This window comes from Myotis lucifugus, unplaced genomic scaffold (assembly GCF_000147115.1).
Source record: "Myotis lucifugus unplaced genomic scaffold, Myoluc2.0 scaffold_3, whole genome shotgun sequence".
Classification (NCBI taxonomy): domain Eukaryota; kingdom Metazoa; phylum Chordata; class Mammalia; order Chiroptera; family Vespertilionidae; genus Myotis; species Myotis lucifugus.
In genome coordinates, this window is record NW_005871051.1 from 22,589,558 (window position 1) to 22,611,191 (window position 21,634).

General features: G+C 39.3%; 1 protein-coding gene across 1 annotated transcript in view; it reads right to left on the minus strand.

The window, feature by feature from the left end:
• Window positions 1-261: 261 nt before the first annotated feature.
• The window catches only part of DOCK10 (dedicator of cytokinesis 10), a 162,517-nt gene continuing 141,144 nt past the window's right edge, over window positions 262-21,634 (minus strand). Inside the window, exons 39-47 of the mRNA XM_006082773.3 lie at window positions 19,874-19,980; window positions 18,009-18,131; window positions 17,759-17,872; window positions 10,285-10,431; window positions 8,987-9,197; window positions 7,597-7,787; window positions 5,104-5,204; window positions 4,790-4,928; window positions 262-1,000 (exon numbers count right to left, since the gene is read on the minus strand). Coding sequence (XP_006082835.1) covers window positions 884-1,000; window positions 4,790-4,928; window positions 5,104-5,204; window positions 7,597-7,787; window positions 8,987-9,197; window positions 10,285-10,431; window positions 17,759-17,872; window positions 18,009-18,131; window positions 19,874-19,980 — 1,250 coding nt within the window. The 3' untranslated portion in view covers window positions 262-883. The remainder of the gene's footprint in view (window positions 1,001-4,789; window positions 4,929-5,103; window positions 5,205-7,596; window positions 7,788-8,986; window positions 9,198-10,284; window positions 10,432-17,758; window positions 17,873-18,008; window positions 18,132-19,873; window positions 19,981-21,634) is intronic.

Here is a 21,634-nt window from a genome sequence, read left to right on the forward strand (position 1 = left end):
AATAACCTTAGTAATTACACAACCCTTGAGATTCTGATTCATTATATCTTCTCCACATCAGTCTGCTAATCCTCTAGGTTTGAAAACCCCTGGCCTGTCGAGTTGATCTTGTTGGAAGAACTGCCTTGCTGAAGTCCGAGTCCTTTTCATGTTTCTAGGTAAGGCATCATAAGTAGTGAATGTAGGGTCGCATTAAGTACATGCCCGGTCCAATGAACTACTTTTAGTAGGGACTCACCCACTCTTCATGAGAGAACCAAATGCAAAGGAACTGTATTTTTATTTCTATTAACAACAAAATACTTCCATAATTTCACAGCCCATTGCATTTAAGAGCACATATATTACAAATAAAGGAACTCCACAAACTTTAAAGATTAGTATTTATCAACACTTTTGTACACATACACAAATATTTTAATATAATGGTATCTGAAATGTTATCCATATAATTTTTAGCACATCATAAGTATCAACCAAAAAGGTTCTTTTAATTTTGGTAAAAACCATATATTTTACAATCTCCTATTTACATTTGAAATATGCTTAAATGTTACAAAAACATTCACCTTGACCTTTAAAATATGTGTACTAGGACTTGGTATTGAACATATTGTAACTGACAGCAAACTTAGGGTTTGCTTTTGAGCTGCACGTTCATTGGAATGGCAAATATTCAGCTTGGCTTGTTTAACGCTGCTCAAAGGAAAAAGAATCATACGAAATGTGCAAATTCAGAGACTGGCAAAATTCTTAAGCTAGCGAGGTAAAAAAATATTAACATAAAAACTTCAAATAAATTAAATCTATCTTCTCTTCCCCGAGATTAGCTGCAAGTTCAGAAAGTCCCTTCAGAGGTGCGTCTGATGCTGCAGACCTTTGCTCACACGTCCGCACTAGCTGAGATGGAGACCGTGGGCAGAACTGGGGTCCTCTTGCTAAGTATTCGAGAAAAGGTTCGCTCCACTCCGCATTTTGATGACTCGTCCCTGCACATAATCTTAAGACAGGACAACACACAGCACGACAAGGGAACACAATAGATAGGTTCATGTTAGTATTTTCGCAGACAAAATTAAAACCCAGGGAAGTGACTTTATTTTTTCCCCCCCTGGAAATCTGCAAATTTTGAAAATGCACTGATCAACATAGATCTGAAGACTTTTTTTCCCAAGTCCATGTCATAGCCATTTTGGTAAGACTTAAAGTACCATCACAATATTCTTCAACTATCAAATATAAGTTACTAAATGTCTGGGTAAACCTTACGAATGTATCTGAGTAACACCAGAATTTTATTTCATTCTAAAAGTTTATCATTTAAATTGTTGACATATACCAAAACAGAGAGACATCTGAAACCTCATTTAAGTGTGTTAATGGAAATATGAGAAAAATATACTTTTGAAAATAATGTTAATATATCTAAATAATACTTTCCTGTTACATTTGTTCAAATTATGACATGTAATCACAATAACAACAATGAAACCCTCAGAAACTTCTAAAATGTATCTCTGTACAAAAGAGATAATGAATATTTTAAGTTTCTAGTTATGGAGATTTCCCCACCAACTCCACACATTATTATGCTTTAGTTTTATTGCTCTTCCAAGATAGAATTGCCACTTCTGTCCCCACAGAGCACCAGAATTCTCTACTACCAATGCATTCTCCTTATGTTCAATGTCACAAGTTTTACTTAAATAATTTGGCAAATAATGTTTCCAAAGAGGATGTCAAACTCTGAGAGCAATATGCCTTTGCATCTCACCCACTTGGCACCATCACACAGCAGATCTGTTCTTTTCTCCGTATTTTATATTTAATATCCATTACCACCATTGACTTCACTGTGCTGTCATCCTTCTGAATGTTGAAACAGACTCCAAATGAGCATCTTCTATTCATGTTTCTTTCAGATACCTATATGTACTACTATGGCTTCACAGAGGGAGGGTTTTAAGCTTTTTGGATATTTGTAAATAGTGTGGCATTCTGGCTGTCTCTAAGGGTAATTATTGCCTGTCTGTCACTTTGATAACTCAAGCCGCTTCACCTCAACATGTTTGCACAATAGTGTCCACTTCATCCAGTTCCATCTCTTCCCTTACAGTAAATGTTCTTGCACTAAGTTGATGACTTCAGGCTGCCCTTTCAGCTAAGACTTTGTTGGACACTCTTGGAGTAACTGCATAATTAATTCTATTTATATTTTTGTATTTCTGTGTTTGCATCCATTCTAATTATGTTTCTATTTTTAAAAGTTCAGTGGTAGAATTACTCTTCACTGTATTTATATATGTACCTGTTTCCAGAATATCTACATGAATATATAGGTACATGAAGGTACACATGCATTATAGATTATGGTTCATTTCTACATTACAGGATTTGCTAAGATTTGCCTACCCTTCCCTCCACTAGAGTTCAAACCCAAACATGGTCTGATGCATTTTCATTAAACACACACACACACACACACACACACACACACCCCTGAGAAAAGCATCAAACAATTTTTTGTTATAAACATAAACTGAAACAAATATATAATATTTAAAAATACTATAGACTTTACAGACCCTTATCTTTTTTTTTTTAACTATTTCTGATTTCAGGAAATTGTTCATTACAACCAACTCAAAGCACTTATCAATGGTTATCATGAAAATAGGTTTTTTTTGCTCTAAATAACACAGTTCGCTATGGATAATTTGTACTTATGATTTATAATGATCAATTAAATAGTCCCACCATTAGGAATCTCCTCTCCAGAGTTAGAAGTTAGTATTTTGTCCTTATTTTAATCTAAGGTGGAAATGTGGAATGGCCATATAATAGAGTAAATCATTTTCTAAGGAGAACTTTTTCTGAAGATATCATGTATTTTGTGGTCATTGTCCCAGATATAAAACCTATGGACAAATCCCCATAGAAGCTCTAGACCAGGAGAAAGTTTATCTTTCCTGCTGAAAGATCTATTGTGTTTACTGAATAACAAGACCTGTTCAATCCATCAGTTTCTTTTCTTTGCATCAGCTTGAAGGAAGCATGAAATCAAATTTTGCTTCTTTTTGCAAAGGTTTTCTGGAAAATCAATTAAATTTCTCTCCCCATCCCTTAATCACCTGGTTCTAGTTTTTTTGTCTTTTTGTTTTAGCATTTTGGAGTATAGTGAGTCTTTGTTTTGGATACAAGTGAGCTCAAATATTTTAAAAAGTTGGTGAATTATGAATTTTGTTTTTAAAAGTCAAGTTGTTAATTTTAGCTTTAATTAGTAGGCTCCCCCTCCCATATTCACCTACCTCTCAATGGAAATAAAGTTGTTCTAATTAAATAAAAAACCTCGAGAACACTAGCCACTATGGATTGTCAGGGAAAAATGAACAGTTAGAAAGTGATAGGTAGACCAGAAGGCCACAAAAGACAGAGTAGACATGAGGAAAGAAAAACATACCACTTTTGCTTACAGTACTGAGGGAAATACTAGACACAGAGGAACAGAAGTTGTATAAACACGGACTGCAACAGAGCTGCCAGGGAAAAAAGAGAAAAGCATTTTTGCTCAAAGTTTCAAGGTCAGATGCAATTTACAGTTGGAAGCAAGCATTTCTTCACTACTTTTTTTCAACTTTCAGATCCATTGTTCTTTCTGTTTCACTCTCAGATTTATGAGTTCCCCAGGCTATCAAAGCATCACTCCTGAACATTAATTCCCACCAGCTTCTAAAGAATCCCAAACCAATACTCCCTCCTCTAAGAATCCTACCCAGAGAGATTAATTCTCTCTAACATAAGTCAATTAACCACGTCGTCCTCCAGCTTTGATAGAGGGTTTAAAATGTGGGCAAAAGGAAATGGAAAATAAGAAAAAATAAGAAAAAAGAAGCATATATAAGAAAAGCAATTAGAATAAAAGAAGTATAGGATTCATTTTGTGTTTCCTGAATAGTGTTGATGGTGCTAGACCATTTAAGGAAAGGAAGGGAACTAATATTTAATGAGTGGCTACTATGCATGAGGCACTATTTGGAGATTAGTTCAAGTTCTCCCCCTTAATTATTCTGTAAAGAACACATCTAACTCCTGGAGGGGACCACAGTGATGAGATGTCAGGTAGAGTGTAAGGCCGTCTCTCAGCACCTCAAAAAGTACTGTGATATCGAATGTCCACATTTTGTGCACAGCCTAATATGCTGGACAGATGCCAGAAGTCATGGATGACTTGTTTGTAGGGTGGGGGATTGAGTTTTATCCCAATTCTGCACATCTATGGGAGGCCCTGCCTCTGTAGGGGCAATCTTAACTTTAAAAAGCCATGTCTTTCTTAGTCCTGGTGTTCTTCCTGAGTATGGTGCAGAGACTCCTAGTTGCAGAACTGTGGAACTCCACATCACAGCATGGGGAGGTGAGAGGTCTTAAAATCAGAGGTAAAGGGAGTGATAGCAAACCCTACCAGGAATGCTACCCAATGTTTCTTGATGTCTAATAGGGCCCATCTGTCCTAGAAAACCAACAGCTCATATGATTTGATTAAACATCTCTGAAGACTATGAAAAGCATCTTCTGGGTTCTCATCTTTTTTCTCTCCAGACTTTTTCTCTCACCTGATCTCTGCTTTGAGGCAAGGGACTTTGTGGGTGGGGGAGAGGACAAGTCAGCAGCACGGTGCTCACGTAAGGTACAGTGACATCAGCAGCAAGAAAAGAGACCCTTTCTGGCATTGGGGTCAAAATGGACACTTTGGATGAATGAACAGCACGGGCCACCCCAAGGAAAGCCTCACCTGCTCATTCATGATTACGGAGAGTTCGCTGAGCATGTCCTTATAATGGGACCGCAGTTCTTCCTGGTACTCCAGCTGGTCTTCCTTGATGAGGCGCTCATTCACGTCCAGGGCCTGCCCACATGCATCTGCAAATTGCCTTTAACGACAGCAAGAAGCAAATTAACAACCAGCCACAGAGACTGGCCACTCAAAGCCAGGCTGCTGATAGACTCTGCCACCCAGAAGGAGGTTGGTCAGGTGGCTTCCTGGGGAATTCAAGACTCCTCGTCTGAAGGATCCCAAGGAAGAACATTCCACAAAGAAGAGCTTACCTGAAGATTTCCTTCAAAAGCTTTACTTGGTTGTCAGGGTATTTCTTTGCTTTGGTTTCTTCAAGAAAAGCTCGTGCATAGGCCATGGGCCCTGCATTAACCTATTGGGGAGAAGAGAATTTGCTGAGGATGAGCCCACTTCCTCCATGGAGGAGCCCGCTCCACAGCTGGGAGGAGTAGCCACTTGTGCACCAATCATGTGGGACCCCAGTTCTCTCACATCACCATGAAGTCTGATAATTTGTTATCTGTTTCATTGACGGCCCCCCACAACTGGTCAATCAGCTACTACAGGACATATCTGAGCTCCACACGCCACTGCCATCCTTCCCAAACTTCAGTTACTTGCCCACCATCTCACGTGTTTGCCATATCAAATACGGCTTTAACTGTTATTACTTTTTATTGAATTTATTGGGGTGACACTGGTTAATAAAATTATTAGGTTTTAGAGTTACAATTCTTTATTACATCATCTGTATATTGTATGTATGTTTACCACCCCAAGTCAAGTCTTCCATCACCATTTATCCTTCCTTTACCCTCTTGAACTATTATTTTCTTAATATGTTTGAAAACTATATTTCCCTTTATCTACTTAAACAAATTTAAGTTAAACATCTGTGAAATCCAATGTCTGATGTGCTAGTTTTTTATTAGCATTAAAATAAACACACAACTATTAATACAAGGCATTCCACAGAGATGATGGTGTACACACCTCCCTGGGAACTACTGTCTACGGTATTCCGCTTGACAGTCTGGCTTAGATTCCGGCCCAACGTGGCATTATCAGATTTGCAGAATGTATACTCAGGTCCTGATCATGCTCACACACAAGAGTAGGCTCACACTAGTGAGGGAGTCCATATTTCTTAGTGCTTATAATGTTTTAAAGTGACCGTGTAGCTTGTAAGGAGTAGGGGAAAGAGAAGGAAGCTAATGCTGTACTTGAGCATCTGCAGATGTCTATGGCCACCAGGCATGGCCAGTGTGGTGGAATGAGCACACAGTGCTGGGTGCTTTCTGTTGCTTCTCCAGCTTCCACCTCTAATTTCCTCTGCTCAGCTATGTGCTGAGGGAAGTTGTCCCATTTGGAGTATAACTATGGTTCTCTTGCATCCTGGCTTTTAAAAATTTATTATTATTATTAATTATTTTTGAGTCAGGCATGGGGTACACAGACAAGATGTTGGCAGGGAAGAAGACAGCCAGGTCCATATCAGGATCAACATGACTGATTTTTCCTTTTGCATCAGGCTCCAATATAGCTCCGTGTGATACTGCTACTGGCCTGCCTTTATTTAAAAGGTGATCTCACTCATTTATGGATAATAAAGAACATTACAAACTGTTGAACAAAAATAGAGGCAAAGAAGCATCGAACAGATTGTCAAACTACATCAGGAAGGTAGAGGAGGGTTGGGGGAGGGGTAAGAGATCAACCGAAGGACTTGTATACACGCATATAAGCACAACCAACAGACGCAAGACATTGGGGGCGAGGGGACAAGGGTAAGTGCCGGGGGGTAGGGGAGGCCGGGGGGAGGTCAGTGGGAAAAAAAAGAGACATATGTACTACTATTTGTAATACCTTAAACAATAAAATTTAAAAAAGGTTAGCATTTTGTTCATGATGGATTTTTGACATTATTTTTTATTTTAAAAAATATTGCATTATAATATTTTATCATGATTACTGAGTTTTTGATGCATCCCCTAAATTTTATGCCCAAGGTGAGTGCCACACTTGCCTCACCCTGGTTTCAACCCCTGGAGGGTATTAAGTAAGCGCCAGGCTTCCTCCTGGCAGTCCTCCAGCAGGGACTAAGTCTATCTGTATGTTTGTCTGTTATCAGCAGGCTCTCTCAGCTCTCTCTCTGCTTCCAATGATTCCTCTTTCTCCTCAGTTTTTGGGCCTAGGAAGAGTAGCAGCCCCTCAGTCTTGCCAGCTCTTGTGCCTACCCTTGTTGATTTCCTTAAATACTGCTCAGACTTGCAAATAATCTATTTATTGTATTTCCTTTAATCGCCCACTGTGAGCAGGCCACCTGCTTCCTATCAGGACCTTGGCAGCCAAATAAATATTGAGGCACATTTTATGAAATATACATTCTAAAAATATGTGTTTTTGAACAGTTTTATAAGGCTCTTAGTGACAGATATTTATAAGAGAGACACGTTATTTGTTAATTAATTCATTTGTTTGAATTTAGAATATAGAACATAGCTTATCAAGAGAAGATAGGAAAGGAGGGTTAAGGAAGAAGATACTTTATTTTCAGCTAAAGTTAAGAAAGGCTTATCTCTAGGTGTTTGGCACCATTTATGTGCATTTACAATGAAACAAAATTTTAAAGACTCAGATAAAAGTGCTGGATGGTATCACACACAGAAAAACATCTCTTATATCCTTTGTAAAAAAATAAATGTCAAGGTGTGTTGTACCAGGTTCCCCGGGCCATGTGCATCTCAGCACCGGGCAACACTCACCTTCACGCTGACACTTCCTTGGAGTTTGAGCTGCAGTCGGATCATGTCCACCTCTTCCATTGTGCAGAGCTGGTTAAGCTCAGAGACTTTCTTGGACATCTCGTCGATTGCCACTTCAATAGGATTCAGTTCTGTGCTCGACTGGCTTATGACTTGGATTCTCTTCTTCACATAGGGAAACAAGTGGCTGGCTGTGCAGGAGCAACACAAGAGAATGGAAAGGCTGAGGGTGAGTGTAGTCAGGGGTGCTCTGAAGGTACAGACCACCCCATAGGTTTTTTTTTTTTTTTTTTGCAAACAGCTCGTTTGTCCTGCTTGTTTTTGTGCATATGAGTTATTGTTTATCCTGTGTGTCACGTGCCCTCCCTCCTCTTAGCTTCTGCCCCAGCTACCTTCGCCTGCCATTCTCTTCCACGCCTCCCTAGGCATGTCCTCGTTCTTAGGGCTGGAGTAAAACCTCGATTTTGAGTCATTCAACACTGAAAAGATTATAGCTTCCACCATAACTTGCAGTTCAAATAGAAACTCCCCTAAGCCACAATAAAGAATGCTTAAATAAATACTGAATGGCCTATGTTATAGTAGCTTTGTTTTAGATTTTTTTTTTATTAGAAAAGTTCTGGAAAAGTTTACTGAAGGAGAATATTCCCCCTAGTTTGGATGTTACTGCTATTTGCCTGCCTATTGCATAATCCAGGATTGCTCATCTCTCACACAGCTTAGGTATCACTAGTCCAGAATGTCTTTGCTCATCTTTCCCCTCAGTCTACCTTAGGAGTCCCCCTCCTGTGCTCCCATTTCATTTCTCACGCTGTGCTCGCCTGAAATTCTTGCTTTACTTGGCTCTTTCGTCTATCAGACTGGGAGCATCTTGAGGGCAAGACTCGTGTTTTATTTCTTTGAATTGCCAGTAGAGTACCCGACATGTAGTAGGCACTTGCTGAAAGTTTGTTGACAGAATAGATTTAGACGGTACTGGAAGGGATGGTGACCATCCCCTGCACTCATTTTACAGATGAGGAACCATACTTCCAGAGCGACTTAGGATCTTGCTCCAAAGTACACAATTCTGAGAGCTTCTAATCTTGAATTAACTGAGGGTAGATTCAGGGAGAGAGAAGAGTGGCCTTCCCAAGACACGGACACCATGACCTTTGTGACTAAGCTCTACAGGGAAGGGCTTAGTAAAGTAACTACTGACAATTTCTCTTCTGGGTGACTTCTCAAGGGTGTCTTTCTTGACAGATTGTAAGGAAGGGGAAATCTACTCTTCCAGGCAAACGTCCACGGTGGCACATTCGGGGCACTTGTCTGCCAGAGTGAAATGTGCTGATTTTAACTTCTCCATCCCCGTGAAGGGCTTCACGGTCCCTGGGCGGGCTGCACCTACTTGTCAGGATGGTCCTGCGCTTGCACTGCTCCTCCACACCACCGTGCTTCTTGCCCGACAGCGTGAAGGGTGTCTCAAACACAAAGCGGTTGATGTTGTGATGCATTTCAAAATCCGTCTTCCGGTCCTCTATTTCCTTTTCTTCAAAGAATGGTGTCACATAGGTCACCTGGATATAGGCATATTTGGGGTCCAAATCCTTCGGGTTTACCTATATGAACACATGATGGTGAAAGAAAGAGTGGTGAGCCTAAGGTGTTTGGGAAAGAAAGGCAGGAAGCTCTGTGTTCCCTCAACTGGCATCCTAGGGGTTGGGGTGGAGTGGGGAGGGGCTGCCCCTGTTCCCTTGGAGAAAAATGGGCATCATATCACCATAGAAGAATACCTGCCTGGACTGTGGTCAGGCAGCCAGACTGTGGTGGAGGTAGGTTGGAGCCAGCTGGCCGAGTAGCCGAGGCTCTTCAAAACATAAGCCAGCTTTTCCTGCGCTGCCTTCTGAGACACTCTTCTACCAACCTGTGTTTTGAAGACCTGCCATTCTTGAAACACATTTTCCCCTTTCATGCCACTGTCACTGCATGTGCTAGGCTGCTCAATATGCCCTTTGCTTCCAGCAAACACCTCCTCACCCTGCAATTTCCAGCTCACACATCATCTCTTCTGGGAAGCACTGCCCACATGAGAATGAGCTGGTCAGGGAGCCCCTTCCCTGAGCTTTCCCTGTGTGACTTGCACCATGTCTGCCATGGCTCTTCTTGCACTTTATTTAATTAACTGTTTGCAGACATCGTTCTCTTCTCAGCTCCATGTGAACTGGGAGATCTTGGAGAAAGAGTCTTTGTGCCCCAGCTCCTAGTTCTGGGGATGGCATGCAGTAGGTGCTTAATAGAGGTTGGCTACAGGAATGAAAGCATATTAGAGGGTTCTGAATAATATAACCAGAGGATGTAAGCATTGGCCTTCTGGAGCCACCAGAAGATTAATTAGATACCCACAGGTTAATAAAATGTAACTGGCAAGTCTGCTATTATTACAGAGAATAGATGTCAAAATTGGTATAACCCAGGAAGACCTCCCAGACTGAAGAAATACATTTTTGCTTTTCCTCCAAGTCCACCATTGGGCCCAATCACTTTAAGTCTTTGGTTACTATACAAGTGCAAATAACTGATGGGAAAAATAGGGAACTTAGAGGTTACTTCAATAAACACAAAATGTTTTTGCCAAAAATAATCACCAATCAACTAACCAATAAACAAACAGGCAAACACCCAAAATGAATATTAATTTTCCTCTACCTTGTTGGAATCCTGTATTATCTTCACATTGTCTGCTCCGAATTTATCTGCATACAGCTTGAGCAGTCTTTGGGAAATCTCTGATAGACCTGTCAGCTTAGGCTCTTTATAAATATACTCTTTACCTTCTTCTTCTTCAAAAAAACCCTATGGAAGATACATAAGAAACCATCAACTTTATTAGAAAACTCCAATTGCACATCACAAGCAAAACAAAAGCCGTTTATCCAATCTTTTGGTTGTTATCCAAGCCACTAACTAGCACCCTATAAAGTCAAAATCAGAGAAAAGCCAAGTGAAGAAAACAAAATATCATGCTAGAATCAGTCATTAACGGAAACACTCCCTCACCAGGCCAAAGACCCTCATAGGATATCTTAAAATATTTTCTCTATTTGTAGAAATCAATGGTAATATCTGCTGCATATATTTTGGGGGAAGGTTGCCCTCATGTGGCAGCCTGGGGTAGAACACAGAGTCTGGAATAATTGGCATTTTTTCAAAGAGCAGTGTCATTTTTAACTAAGTCTTCGAAGCGAGCACAGGAAACCCTGAGGGGCACGTAGAGGTATCTACGTGGGTGGATAGGCACCCACATCATCTTAAAGAGCTGCAGCACTGGTATTGTAATCACAGAAATTGCTTGTGGCAGGCTCCCAAGTACTGTTATTTAAAAAATAACTTTCCATTAAGTCTGGGGCCTGATGCAACTTGGCTATATGCAATTTCATCATTCAATTTGCTTTCCTAGATCTTTTTTTTTTGCAAAGCTAGACCCATTTAGAATAGAAAATAGTAAAGCAACCAATTGTGCCATCATTTTTATGTCGTAGGAGCAAGTAGGTCTTAGCCTCTATTAATTTATCTGTCTGGTTGGAAACAGGGGGAGAGAATATTCCATTATCTGCGATAACTAAGTGAGGTAATCTTTATAATTCCTTCCCTTTGAAGAGACACAGGGCATTTTTCCTGTGGGACACGTGGCCTCCGACTATTGGGTTAAGTCTGGAGTTAAGATTCCAAGTGTGTCTGTTGCTTCTGACTCAGAATTTACCTCAAGGCTATGGCTGTTGAGAGCCAGCTGAAGACAATGGAGGTCACAAAGAATCTTAGCTGTATTTTTAAAAAACTGTTATTTTTGACTATTTAAAAAGATTCCTTATATATAAAATACATGGATGAAATGTTCCCATGTTGGACTTTTCACAGCCGAAGTGAGGTGAGAATAATAATTAAACTCACATCTATATGGCGCCTTTGTACTTGAAGGCACTTTTACCCATGTACACTTGACCATCATGAACAGGGTACTTTGCATGATAAGAGGGACACAACTGTATATTTGTAGAAGCCAAGGAACAAGGCACATTTGCCAGCACAGATCTTGTCAAGCACGAAATTAATTGTCTGTTTCCTTGTGCACTTCACGAAATGACTTTGGGCTTTTCAAAGTCAGGAAAGTATCTTGTTCAACATGGTATGTGTAGTGTTTAGCACGGTGCCTGGTCTTTAGGGGGACGTCATTCTACATTTGTTAAATTAATAAACTGAAGAATAAAACAGTTCTGGTGGGCATACATCCTAAAAAGGTATGTGTGCACCAGGTATAAATAGAAAAGATTGTATTGCTTTAAAGAACAGTTTTTAATTGAACAATTTCTTTAAGAAATGTTCAAGACGAAACACAGATGATTATGAGTAACTTGACCCTCAACTGCCAAAAAAAAAGCGATGCATGATTGTTGAAAGCATGAAAAGTAGCTCCCTGTTGTTCCTCTAGACTTTGTAGGAATGGTGACGTCTGGCTCCATTCCCACATGACTTCCAGCTGCTGTTTTTCTGTCTTTGTGGAGTTTTGTTTTATTCAAGGTCAGAAGTAGTGGCTAACATTGACAGACTGACACATCACAGAAGTAAGACTTCTGAGGCCATCAACCAGAATCCCCCCAGGGCAATAGCTAAAGCAACATTTACAACTTCCATTCCAGTGAGAAAAATGTTTCCAAGTCCCAGGAAAATATTTTCTCACCACACTGTGAAAACCAGCACAAAGAGACATTTTCACTGTGAATTCTTGCCCCTCACAACTTTCTGAATTTAGAATTAGAAGGAGTGTGGGAAGCAAGATTTTATTGTCATTACTATGACCTCTGTCTTTTTGGTCATGACCTGTGACTTTCTCTCATCCCTACCCCTTGGTCTGGAGGATGGGAAACAGACCCAGAAATCTATGGAGAGGTCCTAAAGACAGTGCCTGGGACATACAGGCCTGTGGTGAATGTCACCTATCATGAGGAGAATGAGGAGGATGTCAATAAAAAAAAGTTTGTGTCAGCAAAGCAATTTGAGTTCTGATTCCTATGCAGGGAAATAGCTTGACTGAGTTTTGAGAACTTAAAATACATACCTTCAGTTTCTCTTACATAGAAACTATACTTTCCTTATTAGAAAAGTCTACTGATGCTAATTTCAATATTTTGGTTATGGGATTGATCAGAAAGAAATGGTGATTAAAATCTATCTATCTATCTATCTATCTATCTATCTATCTATCTATCTACCTACCTTCCTAGCATGGAGATATAAACCTCTTGAGACTATTTTATAAAACCACTAAAATGGAGTTGGAGTAACAGAATAAAGTATTTCGTCTGCTGTTTTCCAGGGTTGTAAGCGTTTGCAGCCAGAGAAATAGCAGCTCTGAAAATGTTGGCAATGCGTGCTTACCTTTTACCCAAGGAAACCATCAAACCATCAAACCCACTGAACCTTAAAGGTAGGACACTACCTTAAAGAAGGCTTCAATTTCAGCTCTGTCTATGAAATAAATGATTTATAAACAGGGACAAAAGGTGATGAGGACCCAGGGACAGTTTCTCTTTTGTGTTAGCCACAAGGTCATGAGTGCACTGTGTTTCAAGGCAACAGGAAATGTGACCTCTGCATTTCTCTTGCTAGTTTCATGTTTTAAAATGTCATTTTACAATGCAATAAAAACCCTAGTCTGTTTTATTCTCAGGAAACGCACACATTCTACTTAAACAAGGACTTTGAGTCAGTAGAGTTTACTTGCATGGATTATGAAACTCTAATAGATTATGATAAAAATGTACTTCAATAAACTGACACCTAAAATTATTGACCCCTTTGATATTTTTGGAGGTATTTCAGAATCACTATTGGGATGTCAGATATAAATGCTCCCGATGTTACATTCGATTGATTCCAAGGTCGTAAAGGAATGCACTGAAAGAGGAATCAGTGAGTAAAAGATGGGTCAGAAAATATTAATAATGGGCTAAATGCTAAGAGAAGAAAAACTACAAGAATGCTGAGAGATGGTTCCATATATATATGAACTCAGTTACACATATATGTTGTCTATATCAGTGACTTTCATACGGGTGGGGAGCCAGAAGGTTGTATCACATCCCCAACTATACATGCACCATACCTCCTCACCCAATCCCTTTTCTATCAAGATTCTGAGATGCATCTACAGCCACATAAGCATGGTTGAGAATCAAGGAATCTACATCCTTTGGTGAATGGAATAAAATTCCCCAGGCCTTTCACTTAACTCATTCCAGGGGCATCTGCTGTTTTAAGTTATGCAATAGGCACTTGCTTGCTTGCTTTCATGCTAAATATTAGAGCCTAAGATTTCATTGATGACAGTTGATGTTTGATCACTACTGCTGCTCATTATTCTTTAAATGAATATTTCAAGGACACTCTGTAGCTGCTTTCTATAGGCTGTTCTATATAAAATTTCCATAGGCATTGATATCAGATGTTGCATCAGAAAATTCATGTAATGCAAGACTTATGTTTTTAAAGTTTCTACTTGTTTTGTCATGTCTGGCTTATTGCATACATCATATTAACTACTCCAGCCAGTACTGTAAAATGCAAGCATCAGTCCAGCTGGGACCCTAAAAGATTTACCCAAAGGCCTTTGTGGAGGCAACGGGTCTACTGCATTCGCTATTTGCATAATTTTTGAAACATGATTACAAGACATGTCTATCTGGATATTAAAAGGTGAATTTTACACAAAGTACCATCATAAAAAAGGAATTATTGTTGACCATGGGGATTATGCTAATCAAGTAGTCAGGACTTTATCTTAGATCTTCGGAACCTTCATTCTGCACACGTTTGGGGCACTGTCCAAGCCTATTTAGTATTTTCTTATCATCAAATGTGAAGTGAAGTGCACTGTCCGCTCCTGTCCAATGAATTAGTTCCCATCTCCATTTGGTTCTTGGGGCAGGCATCTGAACATCATTTGAACAATGATGACCAAGGCTCTACATTGCTGCTTATCAGGACGACCTCCATTAGTCTCCCTTGGTCAGGGGTGGCTGGGGTTTGAACTTATAGAGGATCCGCTTAGGCGCATACTCAGGTCTTCAGATTCACAGACCATTTTGCCCTTCAATAAAATCTCAAATTGGAATTTTTAACAAAAGATAATTGAGAAGACTGGCAACATTAAAAAGAAAAAGCCAGCTGCACAATCAGCACACTTTATAGAGGAATCTGCAAAAAGAACAAAGTTAAGTCATTTGAAAATAGCTCTTCCCAATCCTTCCCCGTTGCCCCCTCAGTCTATTTAGTATAGGGATTTTCAAGTATTCTTTTAGTAGGTGAGTTAAGGACCCATGACCCCAAATTTATAAGTGAAGGTGGAAAATACTGATGTGGTATGGATGTGGGAAGGGACTTAAAGAATTACAAAAAAGTATGTACCAGACAAGCACAGTTGAATGTGGCCAACATGTGGATATTGCAAGAATTTGTCTTTCTACTTTAATCAATAGTAATTATGTTGAACCACATGAAGTTGCCATCTTTTCCCCAGGAAAGTATGGTTGAATATGGGCAAATTCATATGGTTCAAAAGGATGCAAAGAAAATTCTATGTCACAGAGCTCTAGGTACTGGCATGTTATTTCTGTCTCTGCTTGTCCTCCACATTTCTTACATTGCTTCTTTCCGCATCTCAGGAGACTTAACCTGACCTCCTGGGTAAAGATTTAGTCTATTGTTCATCTTCTGTGTTGGGAATTAATACTATTACCTTTGAGAATACTCAGAGCCAGCACAATAGAGAACCCTGTTACTCCACAATACTCATTTGGAAAATGGCAGGCTCTTTTAGGAACCTGGGAAGGTGCCCATCAATGGCCACCACTCCAAGTTTTGAAATTCTGAGCACCCCCATGCTCTTCTTCATCAGCCAGAACACAGTGGCCTGAAGTGAGCAGGCAATACCCAATACTGAGTCTACTATCCATATGTGGTTCCCATATTTATCTATGTGAGTGTGTGTGCATGTATGTAGGTTTTCAGACTACACCTACAGTAGTGCAGAAGATATTATATATGAAAAATAAAGGATACATTTTTGTAATTCAGATAACTGGAGTAAACAAAGTTTAGTTCAAGGAAGCAGGATGACTCCCAAATGAATGGAAGCAGGATTATCTCACCTTTGTACCAAATGTTGATTGGCACAAAAAAGTTAAGGTTCAGTAAAACCATATAGAAGGAAGTGTGAGAATTTTTAGAGCATGCAAATGGAGTGAGAAAGAGAGAACTTACCACAGCCTGGAACAGTCAATACCAAAAGAAGAAAAGAGTAAACATCTGCATTAAAATCTGGTTGGAAAGCAGCCTAATTCATTTCCACCTGTTCAGTAGCCAGTATGTTAGGCATTGGTTGGAGAAACTACCAGGTAGGCAATCTGGTTTTCATGATCAGAATATCAATGGCAGTCATTAAAAAGATCCTTTGAAGGACTGTAGACTCAAATGCAGGCTGGCTGGTGTGCATCTGTGTGTCCCTGCTGTGCTGCCATTCATTCCCTGGAGACTCTCCCCTACAGGCCCTCAACTCCCACATCCCCTTCCTGATGTGGTTTTCTGCCATTTTTCTTGCTAATGTTTCAGCAAGGTCAAAAATGTTCACTTTCAAGAAATCCCTTCCATTTCTCTCTCCTCCTCTTCTGCAGATCCCCACATTTCTCTGTCCCCAACATATCCTATCACTCAGAGAGTTCAGATTCTTTTCCAGGGACCCCCCAAATATATAAATTTAGCTTCTTTCTGTAGACCATCTCCCCACATCTGTTCCTCATTCTACTAGCTTTCTCTGATGCTGCCATGCTGTGGGAAAACCTGAGCTGGATCAATTTCTTTTAATTTTTAAATTTTTTTATTGATTTCAGAGAGAAAGAGAGAGAGAGAGAAAGAGAGAAATATCAATGATGCAAGAGAATCATTGATTGGCTGCCTCCTGCATGCCCCCTACTGGGGATCGAGCCCGCAACCCAGGCATGTGCCCTTGACCAGAATCAAACCCGGGACCCTTCAGTTGCAGGCTGATGCTCTATCCACTGAGCCAAACCAGCTAGGGCTGGATCAATTTCTTTATGGTAAGTGGTTACTCAATGACATTTTCCTTTCCCAGTAGAGAGCAGCTATCTTGACTAATTCAGAAATTAGTTTTCAAGCTGTCTTTGGTGACTAGAGGAAAATATCTATTTTTTCTAGAGACTTCAATGAGAAATGATCTAGAATGACCATGCTGCATGTGACTCCTTAGGCAATTGTGAGGAGAATAAGAGCTATGTGCAATAGTGCCTTACATGATGGGGGGGAGAAAAAAAAAAGACACAAGGGAACTGAGAGTCATTCCACCTGTGAACAAACAAGAATGGAATTTTTATCCACAGTCATAGTCTGAAGTATGTCTGCTGAAATATAAGAGTGTATAAACCTCCCTGAAAAGAACAGGATGGTTCCTGGGTCTATCCCACTTAAAGTACTAGTCAGAGATATTCAGAATTAATATGTAATACATTCACTTTATTTTCAGGCAAATGCTATGGCTAGCTAATATTTTCCTTCTTGTTCACTGTGTACGTAGTCAACTGAGAAAGGGAACTTAAAAATTACATTGACCTGTAATACAGGAAACAGTAGTGTTCTGCATAAAAGTAGTGATAGTTTGAAAGTAGGGGAAAAGAAAATGCATGATTATAAAGTCTAAAGTTCATGGCTTTGATATGGTGGAGCTCCTAGAAATTATTTATTTTTTAGAAAGCTATGAATTTCATTTCTTAAAACATGTTGAATTTAATTTGACTTAGAGGCAAACCTATAATTAGATATTTTGGGGTGAAATGGGAAGAAGACACAGAATAATAAATGCCTTTCTTCTCCAAGAAGTTAGAAATCACTGTTTTAACTCAATCTGTATTAAGAGCCATGAAGTTCTCTACCCAGTACCTTCCTATGGACAAACATATAGAATCACTCAGAGAAACAAACATATCTAGACACATCCACACCCACACCCCTTCAATCCTTTGACGCATGGAGTTAGATGTCTCATAAAGAATGAAAGGACAGCGTTCAACTGCTCAACAGAATTCCCAGGTCATGCTGCCTCTAGGGAACTTACCTGCCCATAAAATGCCACGCGGTAGTACCGACCAAACAGTCGCTTCTCTGAATTCACCACCTCCGCAACTTTCAGATAGGACCGGTGAATGTCGTAGTAAAGATCCGATAATTTCTGAAACCATAAATCAAAGGGTCTCAAGCGATGGTGCCCACATAAACAATAGGGAGTTTCTGCTTTTGAAAATAATAAGCAATTGACCCATTGAAAGTAGGATGTTGTCACTAATGTCTAGGTTTTGAAAACATACTTTGAAGTCTCTCTGCTTCTCAAAGACAGCAATGATGGGCTTGTTGACATCGGCGATGAGTTCGTATCTCTCAGACTTCCAGAGAAACTCCACACACATGTATAGCTGCTCCACCAGGACATGCTGTAGTTCCTCAAACCAAAGCAAGACCTTTTATGAGTTCCACTGTAGCTTATCACTGAAACTTAATTTCAAAACCGCTGCTGTCAATTTTTTCATGGTGGGATCTCTGTGTTCCCTATTTTTGTTATTAGCATTTACATCTAGCCAGCAAGGGATGGTGATGTCATCTGGATTATGCCCTTTCCCTCACTCGCATCCCCTGATCAATTCCTTAATCGTGCCAATTTAAATCTAAGAAATGCCTTCAGATTTGCCTAGTCCATTCTATTCTCACTGTCCACAACTCTGAGACCCCTGCAGAGTCTTCTAGATAATCTGTCTTCCCACTCCAATTTGTCCTCTGTGATGCTCTTCAGTCATTCTTCTTTCTAAAACATAAATATGATCCTGAGATCTCCACTGCCCCAAACCTTGGTGAGACCCCTACTCTATGAACTGCTGTCCCAACTCTCTATCACGGCATTCAAAGAGCTCCAGAGTCCAGCACCAGCCTCCGCCGCAGAGCCCCTCTCTCAGCGCCCCGATGTTGACTTTGCATGTTGGCTATATCAGACCATACCACACCATTTTTAGGATACATTCTCACCTTCCCACTTTTGCCTGTTTTGTTTGTTGCCACACCTATCAGAATGTTATTTTTCATTGACATCTTCAAGTCCTATTAAATGTCAAGATCCCAGTGCCAAAGTCTAGAGAACTTTTATTTATGTCCCATCTATCTCCATCCCAACCACATTCACATAAAAAAAAGTTCCCTTTTAATTATAGCCACATATGATGTCTGGAGTTATAGTTAATGGGTTTCAGACTGGATACTACCCACCTGAAGGAAGTTTGTCTTTCTCAAGGTTCTAAACTCTTTGAGAGCAGGAATTATGCCTGATTTATCTGTCTCCCACCTTTAATTCAATGCTTCAACATATATTAGTGGTTTAATAAATGTTCAACTGAATCAAATTATATATTCTCTAAAGCAGGTGGGTAATATTATTGGAATGTTTATAACAATGTCTTTTAAGAAAATATTTTTAAACGTTATTTGAAACAGGTAATACAAATATGTAGTTGCATTCACTGTTTACTTGCAATGTACATTAAATTTATGTAGAACTACATGTAAAATTTCATTAGATCCATCCCAAAATTTGCTTCCTGTATTCTTACTTTCAATCTATGTAATAGGATTTTAAAAAATTAACTTGTGTAATATTTTACTTACTTGATGAGGGGAGCTCTAGTTTCTTCACCAGAATTGTTTCTAGGTTATTCCCAGTAGAAAGACTTTTTATTAGTGAAAATAAAACAACCCATGATTTGCATACCAGAAGGTTTTCTGCAGAAATTAGTGAGCCCCTCTCTTCAAATATTTTTGCAAATAAACTTTCTAATGTATTTTTAAAAAGTTATGACCAGCTCACAAAAATTTCAGCATCCCTTACCACATTTACCAAAGGACCAGAGATTTGGTATCTTACAGATGAGCTGATCATATATATTTGGGTCCATCTTAGAGAAGTAAAGTTTAGTTTAAATTTTCATTGAAAATGATGCTTTCTCAATGAAGTCTGATATTGATTAATCTCAGCTTAATTTTAGCCTACATTTCATTTTGCCTCAGTCATATTATAGAGTAACTTTATTTGATTTCTGAATAAGACTTTCTCCCCGCTATTTAGCTTTATATTACAATTCAATGCATCTTTTTTACTTATTTACTGTACATTGGATTACTTTGGTCTAACCTCATTGTATGGCGTGTCTTGCATTCCCGAATCTTCTTTCATTGCTCCTTCTTCTTTAATATTTGGGGTAATGCTCAGAAAAGCTGGCCAGCCCATAGAGAACATGCCTGGAGAGGACCAAGAGAAATGTTACATTATTTGAGTCAAGTATTGCTTGGATTAGACAATGCCTTGCTTCATGATGTTCCAAGTGGTAGTGTAAAGCTCACAGTCAGCGAGATGGTTGGCCATGACTGTTGGTAAATACTCCCTGCCAGGCAACCAATGCCAGCCTTTTGTAATTCTGTATTATTTGCAGGTGATACCTTTTCTATAAGAAGCTGGCATGGGATTATGGACCGAAAACAAGATTTGTAGACTGATGTAGTTCCAATGTTCTGGGTTAGTTAACCTCTTTGAGCCTGTTTCTCCCATTTGTTATACTGGAGACATTGATATCCATCTCAACAAATGGGTGAAAGGATTAATATTTGAGAAAACACCTGTTATGGTCAGTACATTAGGATGGCAATGCTCAATACTCACTAACTTTTACTCTTTGGCATTATCTAGAAACCTCCTTAAATGTTTTGTTAGCATTTTGCCAGCAAGATTATAAAAAGGTCATGCTCTGCAGATATATATGGAAAGAGTTGATAATGGGTCATGTTCCTAGAGGTGGGATCAGATCTGAATGGTGGGGAATAGAGTGGTTAGGAGCACTGCCTGGGGTGACAGACCAGTCTTGATCTCTGGCCACCACAAACTAACCATGAGCTCTGAGGCAGGTTGCTTTACTGCTCTTGATTTTCTCATTTGTAAATGGGAGGTAATAACAGCACCCAATTATAGACTTGTCATTGGTAACTAATTCAGGTATTGTCAGTATGGAGCCTAGCGCTGTGCCTCACATGGAGCACATGCTTTGTAAGTTACAGCTGATGCTCCTGTGGATGTTTTCATTTTAATAATCAGTTCATTGGCTATGTAACTAAATTATCAACCCAGGACCTGTTAAAATTATAATTATAATAATTACTGCAACCGAATCCTTGAATTAAAATTACATGCTCCTACTTCTCTATAATATTCCTTCCGTAATTAAACATGCATTAAAATACATGAGAACTGATGGTAGCAGGAAATGTCATGACATACTTCTTAGAGGAAGCTGATCATTATTACAGCTCTATTTCCTGGAGTCACCTATATTCTTATTATTCACACATTGTATGAGAGATAGTCTACCTCTTTGACTTAGAAACATTGTAACAAAAAGTATATTGAGGATTTCAAATATATATATATATATACTAGAGGCCCGATGCATGAAATTTGTGCAAGGGGCTCGGCCCCCACCCCCGTGGCGGCTGCCTCTATCTCAGCCCCCACCCACTGCGGCTTCGTCTGGAAGGTCATCTTGAAGGACATCTGGTTTAATTAGCACATTATGCTTTTATTATTATAGATGCTACTGCCACATAAATGACTACCTTCCTTAATTTAAAGTTTACTAAACAAATACATTATTTTCTCAATGAGTATGATATATTCTAACATTATTTTAGAACTAAAAGTGGGTATTTAAAAGTTTTTGAATATTAAAGGTTCACACAACTTTTGGGGATCTAAGTTTCTACAACTTCTCAAACTGACACCTAGTTTTATCAGGTTTCTCCAATTTAGTTTTTTAGCTAGAATTTGACATAGGCTTTATGGAATTGTAGAGTATCTGATTATGATTAAAAAATTAGATGGGGAGGAAGCGCATGTTAAATAAAA